Here is a 20,817-nt window from a genome sequence, read left to right as displayed (position 1 = left end):
GTAAAAACTCATTCCAATAAAAGCCTTTGAATACATATTTGTTCGAAATTGAAAATTTTCTCACGTCATTAAAATATAATTAACGTTTCAAACGTTGATCTCCATAATAATAACTGAAATCAGAAATCACAAGAAACTTCAACCAGTCGTAAAATATAAATGAATCTAAACATAAAAACGATTTATCACATAATCCGCAATCCGTCGATTACAATTACACGACAAGCATTTAGGGGACCCTTTGTTCAAAATTGCTTTCACCTAATATTCAGAAACGCTGCTGACCCTCCCCACAAGAGTAATGGCCTTTCGTCCGGTTCGTTCCTTCATTTGTTGTCCTTTAAAGTCCGCATAATATTACAGAGTAGCGCTCTGTCGAAAGTGAACGGGCACAGCAAACCAATTTGCCAGCAAGTCACCAAGCGATGCTAAAGGAAGAATGGTAAAGGCAAGCAGCATCTCTGCATCGGAAGGTTCAGGGATTAAAAGCGACAGCCCACTAAATTACGAATAATATAGAATAGAAGATTGGTTTAACGAAGACATATGCTTTTGGATGCAAAAAATACAGCTTATTAATATTGTCAATGATTTTCCACATATAATTATGAACGGAATTCTCATTGGATTACTGGCAAATATATCTAATAGCCAGAAAAATACACTCGGTAAACGATAATGCTTAATATTTGGTAAAATAACTATAATACAATATGAAATTTAATTATAAAATAATTGAATATTTAGTAGCTAACCAAAATGAAAATTTCAAGTCAATAATGAATTGCAATGTTTACCCATTCTGAAAAATTGCCACAAGTAAAGTAAATTATCTATGTTACTTAACAGTCGAAATTGCATAATTATTGCTGTGTTGTTTTATAAAAGACCTTTTCGGATTTGCAGAAAAATTTGTAATTATATTATTTTTCTGGTTATAGATTTCGCTATTTCAAGTGTTGAAAATAATAAACTATATAAAATCAAATAAAATATGAAGATTGGAAAGTATGTACCAGTCAGGCAATTGCACAACTAGTGAAAAATAAAAAGAAGCGATTAAGCCCCAAGTCGAATGTGTGACTTGGCCATACGTATGGCATTAATTACTTTCACGCATACGTCAAAAGAAGTAAAGAAACAAAGAAAAACGAATGCGAGAGAAAGCTCGAGGGTGAGACGAGTCTTTAACTGCAAAGTACATAGTCTTTTCTCTTGGCGATTTCTTTTTCAATTTATTTAGTAAAAGCTTCTCTCCATTTTCTTTTTATATTCTTGTCTCTGTCAATATAATTGATTATAAAGAGTATATAGTTCTATATAATTAAAATAAGATGTATTCGTCTTAAAATGTCAAAGGCAATATATAAAATTTTTCAAGTAATTTAAATATTTACGGCTATTGCACATGAACATTATTGTGGCGTTTAAATATTCAAGTTACTCATAAAATAATAACCTAGAATTTCATGTAAAATAAATAACTATTAAGCATTTTACTTGTTAAATAAATCAGATAGACAAGATTGTATTATTAAACATTTTCATTTTTATTTTCTTAAAAAACACAAATTTTTAATATTATAATAAGTAATAGTTATCAATTAATATTATAAATTGATTTCAACCGTTTCAAATTCAGAACAAAATTATTTATTTTATTAATTATATTTTACACAATTCAATTCAATTTTTAAAATGTACTAAAAAAAAATTAATAATTCAGTCAATGCATTTAGTACACATATTTCATATATAATATCGTATTACAACTCTACATTACTAATACTTAACTGGCTTAGCCTTTTTACATGTTCGTATAAAAATCTAGACGTTAAATAAAATGCGAAAATATTTTTGATGCTAATTTTCTCAAGTCTACATTCCCTCTTTGCATAATTATGTCAACTGCTGTTCTTGTGGTGTGCAATATCTTCAACCTGTTTTTCGCTTTTCGCAAATGCGCTTCTCCTGTTTAGAAGATATAAACCCCATAATTATTCTGAAGACTCAGTTTTATTAAATTCTAAAATATACGCGATAGACTTTCCCCTAATTTTTTGAAGATAATATAAACTAGTAAATGCATTTATGCCTCTAGTTTTAAAAAATATTATTTATATGTATTGATGTATAGGTACATAAGGCACATATATTTGCAGTTATTTATATATAGAATTTATATAGTAGACTTTCTCCAGTGATAGAAAGAACAATATTATTCCAATTGAAAGTTTTTTTGTTAGTAGATATATTTATATGACTTATATTAAAATCAGGGATGCGGTTAAACAATATTTTTTATCAAAATATTATTATTTTGTACTTGAATACCCGTTTATTATAGTATTCTATTGAAAATATTTCTTTTATTGTTTTAATTTACTACTCCTTTTTTCTAATAAAATTCATTTTAATATTTAATTTCTTAATATTGATTTATTAATTTTACCATATGACTCTTTTTTTTAATTACTAAATTAATAGAATAATATTAATTTTTTCAATAAAATTGCAATATTAGTTTAATAAAATCATTTTTCTAAAAGAATCACCTAATGTAATAACAACTTTCATCATATGAATTAATAACAAATAATAACGTATTTACATGACATTTATATAACGTATATATACATTTGTATTTGTATGATTTAAAAGAACATTGTGTGCATGGATTAAGCAAATTGAAAAACGTACGGTGATCACATATAAATCGTAGTACCAATTAACGTGACTCCCGTTAAATCGACTGCAAGATCTAATTATTTCAGCTTTGTAACTCTTTAAATCTCTTCGTAAATTTTCAAATTGTTACCTGCATGTACATTTTCTAGCGCACCATAAAAATCTTGAGCTAGTTTACTTTCTGACTAAAATACACTACCTTTTTATATGCCTTCTATTCCAATGAAAACTCACTATATTTATTCGAACTGATTATTAATTAAGAATTAACTTAGAACTAAGTTTTCATCATTTTACTCTTAAAAACTATATTATAGTTAAGCAGATGTATACTATTTTTGCTAATGTTATTGAACACTTATGTTGAAATAGATAATAAAAAACATATCTAAGGATAATTTTTATGAAATATATAAATGTATTTTAAAATATAGTTAAATTATCTTTACAAAAAAACTATCTTTAAATTATTATATATTTTGTCAAAAGAGCATTAATCAGTAATAGTATTATTATACATAATTATATTATATTATTACAATACATATTATATTTATACATATATACACACATAATACATATTAGACATAATTAATAGTTTTAAAAAATTCAATAAATTCATGCAAGCCAGTAGATATTTGAAAACTTGAATCAGTTTAAGAATTTTTTTATGAACTTAAAAGCATATTTTTCATATATATGAATAGATTACAATATTTATATAAATTAAATATACGATTAAAAGATTTTTACCAATTTTAATGGCTTTGAATTTATATATATTTTTATTAATTGTATAATTTTGTTAGTTGATAATTTAAAAAATTATGCAATACCGCATTATGCACTTGACAAAAAAATGAAAAAATCATTAAATAATATAAATAATTATTAACACAATGATATTTGTTAACATTTTTAGGAGTATTATTAACTATAGATAGCGAGATTAGTAATACCCTTTATTACATCTACGATGTATTCATCCCGTTCGTTTATATAATTTAATATATAATGATGTGACGGTCTAAAAACACGTACTGTTCACTCAAAATTTACTACACTCTAATTAATTAGGCTGATAAACGAGTGACGTTACGCTTTCGAGGCTCTTGTAAGGCGGAAGTGATTAATTTGAAAATTTAACTGGAAAGAAAAAAGAGAGAGTGCACGTCCTAAATTTTGCGCTAGATCCCCTCAACTTTCGATTCTCTCTAGCTCTCGAGAATTAACGCATCGTAAATTTTAACCCTTTTCATCTCCTATGTCCCTCACATACCACCATTTCTCCACTTTCAATGTGAAAAATGTCGCGCGATTTCATCCCTATCCAAATCGCCTGTGTAGTTATTGGAGCCTATTTGTACCTAAGATGGCCAAAGTATAGTAAAAGCTTGAATTTAATTGATTATTTTGAGGATCAATGAAGCAAAATTTATAATCAACCTTTATTGAATAACGCATTATTATCAAGAATTTAGAATGTTATAATGAGAAATTATTAAGCATATGAATATTTTTAAAGATATATTAAAATTTATTTAAATTTGTTATTTCAATTATATATTTTCTATATCTTAAACAGGGATTTAATTTTGATGTCCATCCATAAACACATTTGAATCTCTATTTAAAATAAAAATTTTCGATAATTTTAAGATATTAATACATACGCATTAGGAACAAATATATACTTAAATTTGTAACTTATCATGCAGGTTAACAGTAAATATTTCAAAGACACAAGAAGCTTCAATACAATAAATTACAATAATAAATATTAACATTAGAAAGCAATTGCTTTAACTCAGCAATGATTAATACGTATCTAAAAATAAATTTTACTCAAAAAGCTATAACTTATTCTCTCTTTCTATACATTCAACAAATAGTTTTAAAATATTTAGCAATATATTACAATAATCTTTCTCAATTTTCATCCGTTTCCTTACCTCAATATTTATAAATTAAAATTTATTAAATCATTAAACATTTTAAATATTATTTTATAGTTATAATCAATTTCGATATTAATTGAAACTTTTTTAAAAAGTTGGAAATGCTTGATACAAGAGAATTATCCAGCAGTACAACTTATTTATAGTCGAACAAAATTCTTACGTTTTTATTAAATTATTGAAGCTCCATTTTCGTAATATGTGATTTATTGCGCATAATATAGTTTTGAAGTGTATATTTATAAAAAAAAAACATATATAAATTTAATAATTAGAATAATTTATCTGTAATTCCATTTTAGATATTCGACCAAACATCTATACATAAAAGATATATTAGAAAATGACAGAAAAATTAGTCTCAAAATCACTTTTTTTTAAAGAAAAGAAGATCATTATAAAAACAATTTCTTTAATATAATGAAAAAAGTACAATTTCATCTTTATTAAAAATATTTTATCATATTTACTTAAACATTCGATTAATTGCAAATATACTTCATAAGAATTATCATTGTAAATTCGAAATGTAATTAGGAAAAGCTGAACAGACTTTATAATATTTAATGTTAATAAAATAACGATAAGGCTCACAGCTGCTGTGCTTGGAGCTTTTGGTAATATGGGCTTGATTAAATTTTGGGCATTGCTACGCAATTCCGCTTCGTTGCCATATTTTCAATCCAAGGTCAAAACGGACAATTTTCAAACTACAAGTCATCGTAATAATGAAGTAAAAAAAAAATGAAATCAATTTTCAACCAATTTGCTCCTAAGCTGCAAAACAATCCAAATTATTCATCATCATAAAAATTATATTTCAAATTCACAATAATGGTTACTTTAATTATAAATTGCAAGACAATGAATTAATCACAGTTACGCAATATTATTAACAAATTCTATTTTATATAACGAAGAAGTATTCCACTTTCTTAACAAAAAAATTATTCTTTTTTATATACTTTGTTTTGTGTATATAGAACATAATTTTAACATCATTCATTTCGTAAAATCATTCATAAACAATATATAGGCTATTAATTTTCATAAAACCACTCTAAAAGCTATATAATAGATAATCTATATTATAACTTATACTATTCAGTATTTTAAACGGTAAAGTTTTTTAATACAAGGATATTCTACATAAGATTAAAAACTAAAATTAAAAATTTCAAGATATTCAACTTGTTATATAACATTTTGCAAGTGTTGTTTCATATTGAAATTTTGATTGCTATTTAAAAATTATAACAAAAACTATAATAATATACAAAAAGCTAAAGATTCATTTTTTGTTTTCCGCTCAGAAAATATAAAAGTCACAAGACTAACCTAGCTAAAACATAAATATTAATATTATCATATTTCTGCTTATTATAAGGTAAATTATTTAAAAAAAAAACATGGAAACAATATAAATAATTACTTTGATTTACCTAAAATAAATACTCGGTACTAAGAACAATTATTTTCATACTACTAAAATATACAAAAGTTGATAAATAAAAATCTTGGATTTTCTATGCTTATATTTTGTAAAAACATTAATGTGGAGATTTTTGAAAAATAGATTTTAACAGCAAAGAATAAAAAATCTTTGATTTTAATCATTAAATTAAATATTTTTATATATTATTAGGGTTATATTTTACTATTGTTATTGTTGTTGTTGTTGTTATTGTTGTTATTATTACATATTATGGGTTAAAATAACTTTTCGAGATAGGAAATTAATGGTTTAAATGTAAATTTAAATAAATTTTATTAGAAAAAAACCAATATTTCAGCAAACGTGATGACGCAACTGGTTAAGGCATCCTGTAGAATGCAATGATACCGAGTTTCGTTTATGCTAGTAATACGGCACTCATACGATAATCTTTGACATAACAATGCATAAATAACTATGGGGCATGACATAACATCCTATCATAGGAGTAGTAATTTTGCTAGAATAAGATCGACGGACGTTACGAACAGAACTAAAACCTTACCAACTTGCGGAATTGGGCTTAAAATCAGAATATTACGTGTTCCTCGTATCCTACGGGATCTGCAAGTGCCACAATGAAGTAAGAACAATTTCGTTTAAAATTTTGTTAAATTTTTTAATGTTATATACTTAAATGAAATTTACTAATGCTCAATTCAAATAATTTTATTATTTTATAATAAACTTAATATTTAAATACTATATTGAATTACTGCAGGCATAAAATACTTGAAATGTTATTTTATTTTTATCGCAAATTAACCGTAACAATTACATATATTATATGTATTATTAAAAAATTTCTAAATGCCTTCACATTTTTTTTATTAAAAATTCAATTATTCGATATTTTAGTACTTTGTGCTTTAAATAATATTCATTTAAAAAAGTATTAAAAATGACAAAATATTATAAAGAATTTATAATATCTAATATCATTTATCCTTCATATAAATAACCATTGTTTCAACCTTTTTTTATTTCTTTCATATATTTTTTAAACAATAACATTAACGAAAATGAGCCACATGTTTTGTACCATTAGAGTATCTTATACTTTTCAAAATAATATTATAATTTAAAAATAAATTTTAAATATTTGTATTTTTTAAATAAATATTAGCATTTTTATACAAAGATACAAGTAAAACAGAAATTTTGCTCTAATTGGAAAAATGTAAAATTCACATTTGCATGAATTCTTGCCCTTTTCACCAATACATATACTAATTATATGGATATATATACTTCAGTTTCAAATTACATATTAATATTTTAACATATCTTATGCGAAACAATTTTTATTCTTCATTCATTAATTTCTAAAGTTTTAAAAATAAACACAGTGTATTTTCATCTAAATTTGCCTGGACTAAAAGACTATAAAGACCATGAACGATAAAAATTTCAGACATAAGGTTAACAACTAACAAAGAAAAAATTAAGTTATTACTAAATTCTTAATAAAAAGCTAGTAAAAGGGCTTGCAGCTAAGTTCATTAACATATAAAAGACTTATACACCTGGGAAAAAAAGAAGAATTGAAAAAATTACCCGAGTACATACATCATCATCATATTTTGATGTTTCAATTTTTTAGCCGAAAGAACAGAGTAATCAAGAAAAAATATCAACACTCGACTTCTGGCAGTACAAAACAGCTTTTTCTCTTTTTCAGTCTGCTTCTCTTTTGCGGATCGAGTTGGACAACGGGATGGCTTTTAAGCATAAAGGACTGCGTCACCGAGCTTCTCTCGTTCTCTCTCACTCTGTGCATCCCTCCTATAGGACTGATGGAGCATTTCACTACCAAGTTACTGGAACGCAGTTTCGCGGGCGAGGGTGCAACACGTGTTTGAATAATCAGTCTTCCTCGCTACATACGGAGATGTTGAGCTCTGTCCTGAAGTTGACCCCTTTCACTAACTTACTCAGACACTTTCTTTCAATCTCTGACGACTTCCTCTCTCACTCTCTGCCTATCTATCTCCATCTTCATTTTATAACTCAGCTTTAGTGAAGCGTCAGAATTTTCAGTTAGCCCCTATCCATATATCTATGCGCTAAATATACACGAACACGTATTTTATAAAGTTTATGAAAAAGCTAAGTAGATCGAGAAAAGTATTCGGTATTTGCATACATTGAAAACATATTTAGCTTTTTTAACCGATATATTAATGTCGGTATTGCCGTACGTGGAATACTTCACTGATAAAATTTAATATAAAAGTCAATGAATAGATTTTCAATATAATAAATTTCTATATCAAAGAAATCCATATGGATTTATCTTTCGCTTTAGAATACATACGTATTTAATTATTTAACTAATGTTATTAAATATAAAATCTTAAAAATTTCAAAAAATAAAAAATACGGTAATAAATTTTCGATATAATTATCAACATTAGTATTAATAAATTCTAAATGCTTATCAAAATATTTGATAAACCTATCATTTACTTTAAAAAAGATATTCTTTAATATGCCGAAGCATTTCCTATAAAAATGCATAAGCCTAACAAAAAAACACTTATCGTCTCCAATGAAAGTGATATTTTCAATAATATGAAATAAATTTAGAATTCATCAAAAAGGAATCGAAAATTTATTTGATAAATAAAAATACATGTGGGAATTGAAAAACATAATATATATGACATTTCAATTTAAAGAATATTTTTAAAATTAAAAATACTAAAGTCAAGAAATTTCATTAAAAACATTTTGTAATAATAATTAATAATAAAACACTCAATTGTAATAATATTTATGTGCAAAGTAGCAATTATGCAAATACTATTTAAACATTACTTAAACAATAAAAAAATTAATATTGAAATACATTAAATATTATATCTAATAGGAATTATTGTAAACAAAATGACCCATTATTTATAACGTATTAGTAAATTATAAATTTATAAATGTAATAATTAAAACTTATAATTATAATTAATTAAAAATTAATATTTGGAATACTAAAATCTTGAAAATTAATAAAAAATTAAAAACCTATCACTTTATCGTAATTATTCATCCTTCTTAGAGCCGAATTGAATTTATACCACATTAATTTATTCATATACAATTAATTTAATTAATTACACGTGATAATCGAAATTCTTTACTAATGTTTATACAATTATATTTTTTCAATTTTTTATATGTCGATATACACATATGATATTTAAATAATTATTCTCTTTCCCCCTCTTTCGCCCATCATAAATTTATCAGAAACTATATTTAGTTAAACATGGATTGATAATTATATTTACAATATTATTAAATTTATAATAATGCAATATTATTTTTCATAATACAATGCAATACTTGCACGAAAGTTGAAAGAAAACAAATGCACTACTCATATATTTTGACATTTCGTGTTAAAAAAAATATTTTAATACTATAAAAAATTTATTTTGATGTACTATATATATATATATTAATTATAAATTCATATATTTTCGTTAAACTAATGGAAAAGAACTATCATATTATTATACGTAACTATACGTAGAACAAAATGATAATACATGCATTAAAAAGTATTCCCAAACTTTTAATGAATAACATATACATCATTAGCTTAGCATAAGTTTTGTGAAATTTCCACAATCGGCATAGATCGATATATTTATTAAAATGTTCCGCAGAATCTGATAAATATAGATTCACTTTTATATAGAAACGTTAAAATTCATACGTGTGTAAGAAAATTATATTTTTTAAAGCAATTCTATAAAATTAACGATATATTAATTTTCAAAACTCATGCACATGTACTCTGAATACGAATTATCATTCATATTTCAATTTTCTTTTTAAATGCAGTAACTAATGCAGCAGAATTCAAACAAGTTCAATAATTTTAGTAAATTTACTGTAAATTATGTATCTGATAATGCATTACATAACACGTTTAAAAATTTTATTTATCAACGCAAATTATAGTAAGCAAAGTGAATATAGCTTGTTACTAACAATGCCATATATAATTTTAATGACAATTATACATATTATGTAATTCATTTAGAAGGTATTAAAATTGTAGATTTAATAACAACGTATTGTAATCAAATTTAATAAACTTTAAATATAATTTGTTTATCGCAATTCATTTTAATTCTATTATTCAAAATTGAATAAAAATACTCTATAAATTCTAAGATTACTAAAAAAATTTAGGTTCTAATAATCATATATAAACAGTAAAATAAATTGTTAAAGCAATCATTTATAAAAAGAAATGACTTCTCTTTTATCAAGAGCAGAGAATATTGATTCATTTCTCGTAAATATAAAAATAATACTTTTAAAAAGGCATGTGCATTATAGGTAGGTTGACAAAAGTTCGAACAAAAAGTGATTCATTTGTCAGTATATCAAGATTTTTAAGTTTCTCGAGAAACATAAAGAAGAGAAGAAAATAAGGACAAAAATCGTAGAAAGGTGATGAACATATCGGAAGGAACATAGACAAGACAGAGAAACCGTATACAAGGTGTCTCGATGAAACAATGCGACATCGTATATCATTCAAGACACTCTCCATTAAAAATATTATAACATCGTACTCTCCTTGTATATGTAGAATAAGAGAAACCACTTCGATGAGTGGAGAAGGAGAGAAAAGTCAGTTCAAATAATATGAGCACTGTTAAGAAACATATTTTAGTTACATCAATCTTAAAAATATGGAAACGTCTTCAAATTTTGAGTAAAGTCCATTCTGTTTCACTCTCTACTTTTTTAGTCTTTTTTGTATGTTATGTAATCTATTACTGCGTTCATAAAAACTATATAAAACATTTTAGAAATATTACATACTCGGGAAGGTAATCCTCCTTCTTAACATTCTAATACTTTTTTCAAAATTTCCTAATTTTACCTCCATCCATCGGGACCTCCATCCCGTTTTCCTTTCTTTTATAAAAATTTTATTTTAATGTCATCCTAAAACATAATTAATATATTAATAGCAATTATTATCACATAATAGAAACAACAATACCTTACTGAAATAAATAAAGTACTGAAGCCTGTATCTATATTTGTAAATAGAGAAAAATAAAAAATTTTTGCCCTATTCTTTAAATCTGAATTAAATTTATGAAATGCAACTTTTTGTAGTTAAAGAAATAACTAAACTTTTCGTATAGCGATAACACTTAATATAAATTTTTATTATGCATATGGAAATAAGGATTTAATTTAAAATGCTTATTTATTAGAAAGTATAAGAATTTCTAATTAGCATTTAAAAATATGACACCATTTGTATTATCTTTTTCAAAGTACATATTATACATTGTAAACTCTATGATTAGTAAGCATTATGTAATATCATATTTTAGTGTGCAAGTACAAGTACTCGAATTTATTATAGTTTTGATAATAAATGCAAAAACATTCGTTAAACAATAATACAATGTATAATACACAATTTTGTCCTTGAAAAATCAAAATTAAAGTATATCCATATATGTAACTATAATAGATACTTAATTCATTTATAAAAAGAATGATTTATATATTATCAAAGACTTTTAAATCATTTATGGCTCTTTTCAGTGCCGTAATCGGTAATAATTACAGTTTATAATGCACCATTATACTTATTATTTTTCAACAATATTATACAATCAGAAACTTAGCTTCATGCATAAAGTACGTCGAATCTTCCCGACTGACCCGCAACTGATTTCTAAGGCACATACGAATGAGCTTTGCATAGATTTATCAATAATTACGGGGCGCCCTGGAATTAACTATATACACATACACGAATGAAGCATCAGCAGCAATAGGAGCGGCAAGGCAGATTCGTGCCTCCCAGCACACGCCCCCGACCAACTATATAACCGAGCAAGGATAATGCCCGAATTACAGAGGCGGAAGTGTGCTGGCATGTTGGTTTTGCTACAGGCGGATGCAAACGCATTTCACCGTCCCTCCAGATTTCCCTTTCACTCATCACTCGTGCGCGCACACACTTTCCACGCTCACGCATGCGCTTGCATTACTATTATACACCTACATTTTTCAATTTTTTCTACCCTAGTCGATTCCTTACCTTGCAGTTTTATTCTTTTTACGATAAAATTTGAATGTCAATACAGTCATTTTACATTAGCTTTTAGTAATTTACTATTAGAGTGTTGTTGGTTTATAATAACTTATATAATTTTACTTGTAATAGTAGTAATTGAATTACAGTAAGTGCTTTTCTTCCGAATTTTCCTCGCATAATATAATGCAGAGAACTAATAAATTTTTCTTTAATATAAAATATTATTCATAGTTATTTTCTTATAAATAGTTACGAATTAATAAAATAAATCATGAACTTGTTCATTTACATGAAAGATAACATTAATGTGTACAACTAACAATTTACTTACAAAATGCAAGACATCAATACCATTTATGATTATATTAATATTTAAATACAACAAATCGCTAATCGCTAAGAATAATCTATCGATCAATTATTCTGTCGATTTCTTACCAATATATGTATATATTTTTGCATTGAAATGTTAGACTCAGTCATAAAAGCGTATTTTTCTGTCGTAAACTACATTACTATTTTCAATATAGAAAAAAAACGAGAAAAAGAAATATGAGAATTGATTTTGCTCGAAAAGTGGAAATTCATCTGAAGTAGTTGAAGCGTTTTGCAGGCTTGATTCTGAGGATCCATGTCCAAAGAAGATTGCAAGGCCAGTCGTTAAAGAACAGGAAATTGAAAGTATTTGTTGGTTCATGTAGTAATTGAAAATAAGGGCTCGGCGAAATTACGAAGACACTTTGATAAGAATGAGACATCTAAAATTCTCCTTTGTTCTTATTTCATGTTTTGATTAATCCAATATCTCGCAGTTATTGCAATTATAATGGAAATATCTTTATAGAATGTCGTATTCTATTTTTATAAGAAATTCTAGAAAAATGTCCAATTTTTCATATATATTTTCCAACAAATTTAAAAACTCGATGAAAAAATTTATTTACGCTACTTTTATTAATGAAATATTTCAATTTATAACGTAATTTCGTTTTTTTTTAATGGCTTCAACATTTTAGCATTCCTTCAAATTTACAAACAAAATCTTATTCATAAGTTTATAATTTACGGTATTTAAACTCTATTCGCAGCTATACTTATGTCGCGGAACATCAAAGTTCTACATATTCGTGTAATTCATACAAACCAAGGACGGCAAAAACACTGAATGTCCAATAGCAGTTGTACAATCCATCTTTCACATTGAATCTTAGAGATCCGTTACGACACTTTTATGCCACATTATCTCTAGTGCTTTTTCTTCATTTTAATCTTACCTCATTCACTTGTACAGAAACGAGCTTTCACGAGCATAAAGCAAAGTTATGTGCTTCACGATTCGTCACCGAGATCGAGACCTGTTTTTTAAGAGATCTGCCTGCTTAACCACCCTCGCTACCTTTAAATCGGACGCGAGAGTGAACGACGAGCAAAGCCATTAATGCCATTGCCTTCTTGTCCTTGTATAAATTTAACGAAGCAAAAGATGTAGCTTCGGGGCACATCCGTGTTTCTCCATCAAGTACGCGAGTAGCTTCCCTCTCCGAACTTCAGCTATTTTTTCTCCTAATTGCTATCTTACAAATTTACTTTGATACAGTTTCCACGTGCTTTATACTTCCTTGGATGAATTAATGCATCGAGTTTCCGAAGATTTTTAATGATCCTAACAATCTCTTTACAAAGATTCATACTTTCATACGTTCTTGCAACTAGTTTTTGCACATGTATTATTTATGCTGTTTTTTTTTTAATTATTTACATATTCCCCTATTGTTGCATCAAAATTATACTTATTTAAATTATTATTTATTTTCAAAATTATATTTTACACGTCCGATAAAACATTCATCTTTGTTCGTTGAGTTTGTGTGCGTTAGTTTTTTTTTTTTTTTTATTAATGTAATCAAAATTCTAATTAAGAAATATGTTCTACGAGACAGAAAAAATATTAAAGTCTTGTGAATTCAGAAGAGACGAACAACGGAGATGTTATTCCTTCCTCGGAGTACTTCATAAGATTGAATTTCGTCTATTTGTTTTCACATGCAGACACATACATGCATACATACATACACGTTCTACATACACGTTCATAACATGAGCGCACATATATATACATAGAGTGACGCACCATCGATCTTTTAAAGTAATCGACAATAAGACTTGAAAAACACAAAGGTGAAATCTTTTTAGAAAAAAGATAACATTTTCCCCAGTCGCCTATTGAAAAGCTTCAAAATTCATGCTTCCGTAAATCTTTTCACACGCGTTATTCGGTGAGAAAAATATCACCTCTAAAGTCACAATATAATTTATAACTGAAAATCGTATTCACTTAAAAATTCTTATAGCCAATTTTTAAAGGAAATTACCTTTAATCATTTAGTAAAAGAAATTTGTGACCTCTCATCTGAAAGCAAGTTCTAATATCATAATAATTAACTAAAATATTTTTTCTTCTTTGTGAATGCAGAGAAGAATAAAGATAAGCGCAAGTGCTGGGAGCAAGAGGAGCATTATTTCGATGCTTTTAAAGTAAAAGGGACAGACATAAATTAATTACTAGGATGCTGCGGCTACGAATGAACGTAAGCTCGGGAAAGGTAGGTGGGGAGATGAAAAAAAGGCGACAGAAAGAGTCTAATTTGCAGGGTGTGCAACTTAAAGCTGCAGAGCGTCTTTATTAAACGAGCCCGCGGCTCGCCCTCGTACCTTAACCGCGATATTACTCAGGGGTGAGCCACGCATTAACACGAGAAACCCCTCACGCTATTCTTCCTCAGTCCACGTCAAAAGTTATACCCACCTCTCTTTCACACTTTAATGCTTCTCTCTTTCCTTTTATCCTCTGTCTTGTCTTCTTCCTAATATTACTTTTTTTTTTTAATGAACAATTTTAGGGGAGGGGGTAGAATTATTGATTCTAAAATTTATTTTATCTAATGCACATAAATAGACCTAATGTAAATGGCCTTTAAAAATAAAAAAACAATGAAAAAAACAGTAATAATAAATATGAAAAAATATCTTTTTTTTAATACTACAATGCGATGCCAGTTAATAGTATCAAATGATACAAATTTTACTTATTAATTTTAAACCTTTATCTACTTGAAACTTTAATGCACATATAGATATTTTCTTAAAGGCATGAAATTAAATGTTTGTAAAATTCTACTGTAAATAAAATGATTCTACTCCAAGCGAACTACTTCAATGATTCCTGCAAGCGAAAAAATATGATTATTTTACATTCGCTAGGTAAACATACTGTAATAACTTTTTATGCCCAATAAAAGATGTATAATATTAGAATTAAAACGAATTTTAACAAAATAATATTTTTTAGTTTTATGATATAAAATTCAATCCAATAGAAATTTAAAAAGTATTTAAAATTATTAATATTAAATTATTATTATAAAAATTATAAAAGGTATCGCCTTTTATAATTTTTATTTTTTCGTTACGATTTTCATGTCACCAGTACTTTCCCAAAACGGTTAGTCGCAGTACTCTCAATACCCTCCGCTCTATCACAAATGATCATATTGCCGAAATCCATGTCATCCTTTTTTTTATTTTACGCAGACCTTAATTGCCTACCATTTAAATAGATAAAAATAAATGCTTACAATTCCAAATACTATATATAGCCCTTGCTCAATGGTTTTTTTTTGTTTTTTTTTTTGTTTTTTTTTTTAGTAATACTTTAAATGACTCGATAAATTTTTCGCTATTATTTATATATTTCAATAACTACTTATGCTATGCAATCACATAGAATAGCAACAATAACAAACAAAAACAAAAGTAAAAGCAGTACACTGTGATTTAAATTATCTTTAATGAAATATAACAATTACTAAAATAAGAATAGACAGAAAAATTTAAAAAGGTGCTTGTTTAATGAAATTAATCAACGTTCAAGTAAGTAAAAGTACAAAATTACCCAGTATCTTTACTAAATAAGAAAATAAACGGTTAGAAGTTAGTGAAAGTTTATAGGTAACTAAACCATAAATAAGAAATGGGCGCAGTCGTGCGGCAAGTACCTTTTAAATACTTAAACAAGACGATAAGCGAATTTTAGCCCACAGATACGGAGCAACGAGCAAGCGAATGAGCAGCCAAAGCCAACGGCAGCGTCAGTAACTAGAAGATGAACAATGGACGACCTCGTTACATTTTCAGCCCTTGATAGTTAAGTCCCCTCCCCTTACCAGCCGTTCGCCACCTGCCACCCGTGACGTCAGCTACGCTTGCGCGCTTGAACATTCTTAGCGTTCAGCAGCGAAATGATGCGACGTCTTGTATTAAAGGCATTCACTAACAGTTGCATCAATACAATGCCAAGCCACGCTTTTTTCTTCTTTACTCTCGTCCCACCACCTCGTTACCAATCTCGTGCTTTTTAAAAGCTGCGCACACACCCGCATGAGTAAGGAACTTTGAATTTATTCCACTTTCATTCCATTTCTTACTTAAACCAATCTTTTGAGAATTGCTAATAAGAAATTAGTCACCCACAAGTTGGCACATACCCATTGAGCAGATCATATTAAAAATGTTATAATCTTCTTATTCGTGTTTCTGCTTTTATCTTACATAAGCATAACTTTTAATGTCGAACAGACTGTATTATTTATAAAATGATGTTAGTGTAACTAAGAGTACTTTTTCAAATACCCTGTTCTGGGTTTAATCATCCCTCTATTTTTATGTTTATTTTAACCATGGAATTTTATTTTTATTGATTTTCATTATTTTAGGAATAAAATTTAATTTAATGATATCTAATTTAAATGAAAGTAAATATAATAAGCATTAGACGTAGAAATTAATGTGTCAAAATTCAACAAACAATACCTACAATAAAATTTATTATTTTACCATAATTCTCAAGACTATACAAATTGGTAAAATTTATAGATAACAGTTGCGCTTTCTTTCTCTCTCTCTCTCTCTCTCTCTCTTTCGCTCGCTCTCCCTCTGAAATATACAATTCTTATTTTAATTTCAACGTATATATTTTTTCACATTTTTGTAATTCAAACAAGCCAATATCGACCGCCGATTCAATACCATTTTAATTTCCGGTATGAAAAACTTGTAACAGAACGATGAATATTCATATTATATATATGAAAAGCCTACGAATTAGCAAAGCATTCAAGTACATCAGCAGATATCCTATACTCTTTTGTGAACAACAGAAAAATTTAGTTAGGAAAAATCGAAATCATACCGAATCGTATGTGTTGAAATTATTTCACTATCATAAATTTTTTATTAAAAAATATTATGAAACAGTCTTATTTTTAAAGAAAAATCATTTTTAAATAGTAAAAATTAATTCACATAAATATATACGCCAATAATAATGCTGTCTTGTTACTTAAAAGTTCGAATTAATAACAAAATCATCCTATTCTATAATTTATAAATATAGAATATAAACCACCTAAGGGAGATACATTTTAAGGAATCAACGGGGTAAATTGTTTATAAATTACACGAGCATTAATTATAGAGCATAATTCTGCATTCGCGAAGGTGTATTTTGATTATCTTGACGCGATAGCCGTCGGCAACTTGGAAATACAGAGAGCGGGCACTAATTTCTATTTAGCCTCTTTGTTGATATTCCTGAGTCCGTTGCTTCTGTTGCTGCTGTTGCTGCTATTAAATTAAATGAATAGATAGGTAGTTTTCTAAAGAATATTATTCGATAAAAATCACAAGAATAAACCAAGTATTACTTTAATAAAACTAAAAATACTTAAACACTTTTCTTACATCAACTAATGCAATTTATTAAAGATTTTGTATAACATTAAACGAATGCCATTAATGCATGATAATAATAAATGAGCAATCTAAATTGTTTCGATGAAACTACAAATTAGAAATTTTAAAATCCAAATTAAAATTTAAATAAATGAACGAAATAAAATAAAATAATAAAATCAGTATATGAACAATAATTGAACGTTATTATAATAATATAATAAGTAAATGATTAATAAAAACTACTTCTTGATTGTTGCCTAAAGTTGAAAACTTGATATTAATAGAAGATGGACAATCCCTTTACGTTTTTTTATTATAATGATTTCTAATTAAAAAGATTTAAATGCTTTGAAGTATCAAAACCATTAATTAGACACTCAAAACCGTGAAACAAATACTAATGAATGCAGTTTTCAAGCATTATAGATACCTCCAAAATTTATAAGTAAAATAAATAACTGAATAATAACGAATTTTATGCAAATAAGTAGCGCACTTACGTTTGATGTATTAGCAATAGCATTTGTAGGGCTTCCTACTGCATTATTATGTGCCTGGTCGGTTTTTAGTTCCCGGTGATTACTGAACTGGACATAAACAGCCCTGGCACGAAGTTGAGCCGGACACGAGGCATAGTATGTTACCATTGTGGCTGCTGCACCTTCGTCCGCCATTTCTAAAAATGCCTAAAGAAGAAAAAAAACAGAGAAAAAAATTTAGAAATTTTAATTGAATTATAGTTGATATAACTGTATAATATGCGTTACAGCTTTATAAATAATTGGATACTTTTAAATTCGTTACAATATAATTTATATTACACGTTAATAGTGCGAATGAAAGGTTTTTTCAATTGATACTATATACGAGAAATAGCTTAAAATGATAACGTGTAAATAAATTTCATTTGAAAGGGCTGCGAAAATTGAAATTGCCTCGAGTTCAATTACGAATAAGCTAATTGCGATAGAAATTTATAAATTTTGAAAATTCCTAATTTCACCGGGTTATAAAAAGAGAATAAAAGAGAAGAAATCTCCGCGAGAACAATAACAAAGAGAACCACGAACATTTTGTAAAGCAAATCTTGAAATTACTTTCAGTAAATCTCTGTGCGCCAGCCTCGAGCCTTCGCTAAATTCATACTCCGCGTATATTCATCCTTTTACCCTCGCCGTGCCTCTGCCCTTCTTAATCCATTCTCGTTTTTATCCTCTTCAATTGCATTCATTAAATACTACACTATCTTGTACTTTAAATATTTTTCACGATACGTGTTACAATACATTTTCATCCTTTAATTAAACCAAGCACAATTTTCAGCTCTCCTCGCGTCTTGCATCTATGTCACTTGCATAAAATAAAGCGCAATTTTTTATCTATTTTAAAATAATTCGAAAATAAATTTTGAATTCATATATGTAAAGCTTAACGCGCCATGTGGCGTAGATATTTTTAAAATCGTTGAATGCCGTTTAGTTCCATCCAACGTTTAGTAACGACAGTTTATTGGTATACGTGAAAGCTGACTAGTAAATCCCGTTGCGTCTAGAGTAAATTATAGACAATTTCAAATTGACGGTTAGACAATTTGCTTAAAAAGTTAATTCAATTGGGTTTCCATTATGTACAAATATTTCTTAATTCGCTCTATTAATCAAAGTAACTGATAACATTCACAAGTGAATAAGTAAGTAAAAAGGGAACATCTTAAAGGAGAAAGACGATATTTTGAAAAGTGGTTTGACTTTCAACGATCCGACACATCCTACACAAATGCCCTACATTACCTCCGCATCCAATATAAAATATTTAGAACTTAAGAAAAGCTCTTCTTACAGTTTCATAAAAAGTTCAAAAGTCGGCAACGACCAAGTGGCAATCGACGATCCCGATCACCAACAACAAACTCGCCAACTAGTACAAATTCTGGGGGTGTCGAGATGCTCGGGTGGACTTTACGTTAATACACCAGTACCTGATCTTCACGGCCGTAGTGCACAGCCGCGGTTCCGTTGCACAGGAACGTGATGATGACGAGGGTACAGCTAAAGCGAGGTTAAAGCGGCCGACGTCGTGTATGTGCGCCGTAACCGCTTGAGGTATTCGCGGGGTGTTGGAGGCGATGGAGGAGTAGGAGGAAGAGGAGGATGAGGAGGATGAGGAGGAGGAGGAGGAGGAGGAGGAGAAGGAGAAGGAGGAGGAGAAGGAGAAGGAGGCGGAGTAGGAGGAGGAAGAGGAGAAAGAGAAGGTGGAGGTGGTGATGGTGGTAGTGGTGGTGGTCGCGGCAGCGGCCGCGGCGGAAGCAACACGCGAGGGAAAACTTTATCGTCGTGTTGAAAACACTCCCTTAAGTAGCTTGGGCAGCGCATCGCTGGCCAGGAAAACATAAATAATCCATCCCCCGTACCTGCGAGCGGTAAGTTCAGGTGTGCATCTCGAGAAATAAAAATAAAGGATAGAACTACCGTGCACAGAGAGGTTTACGATCTTTTAATGAATTAGCTGTCATGGAATAGGAGACGGACAAAATTTGATGGCACTTCAATTCTTACTAAGAGAGAAAAAAATTAAATGGCAGTTACGCGACTGCATTTCATTGATATGTTCGTAGTAAAGTATATTATAATGCTAGTACTAACTTTGTAATAGTGAGGTTTTCATCGCAAATCAATGGATTGAAAGAATATTGTATGCGACTCACGAAGAGAGTTGTGGTTTTTAAATAAAGCGATTACTTGAGATACGAGTAATAAAAATTAAAAGAATTAAAGTGTAAATTCAGAAATAAATTTTAT

At 28.0% G+C, this 20,817-nt stretch overlaps 1 protein-coding gene across 4 annotated transcripts in view; it reads right to left on the bottom strand.

Moving 5' to 3' along the window:
• The window catches only part of heph (polypyrimidine tract-binding protein 1 heph), a 272,954-nt gene that overhangs the window by 32,523 nt on the left and 219,614 nt on the right, over positions 1-20,817 (bottom strand). For all 4 annotated transcript variants that reach the window (XM_011497567.1, XM_011497568.1, XM_011497570.1 and 1 more), the window contains one exon: positions 18,520-18,705. In XM_011497567.1, the coding sequence (XP_011495869.1) occupies positions 18,520-18,705 (186 nt within the window). The remainder of the gene's footprint in view (positions 1-18,519; positions 18,706-20,817) is intronic.

This window comes from Ceratosolen solmsi, unplaced genomic scaffold, assembly GCF_000503995.2.
Source record: "Ceratosolen solmsi marchali unplaced genomic scaffold, CerSol_1.0 scaffold47, whole genome shotgun sequence".
In the NCBI taxonomy this organism is placed as follows: Eukaryota; Metazoa; Arthropoda; class Insecta; order Hymenoptera; family Agaonidae; genus Ceratosolen; species Ceratosolen solmsi.
The sequence above is the reverse complement of the archived record's forward strand: the minus strand, read 5'-3'. Positions and strand labels throughout refer to the sequence as shown.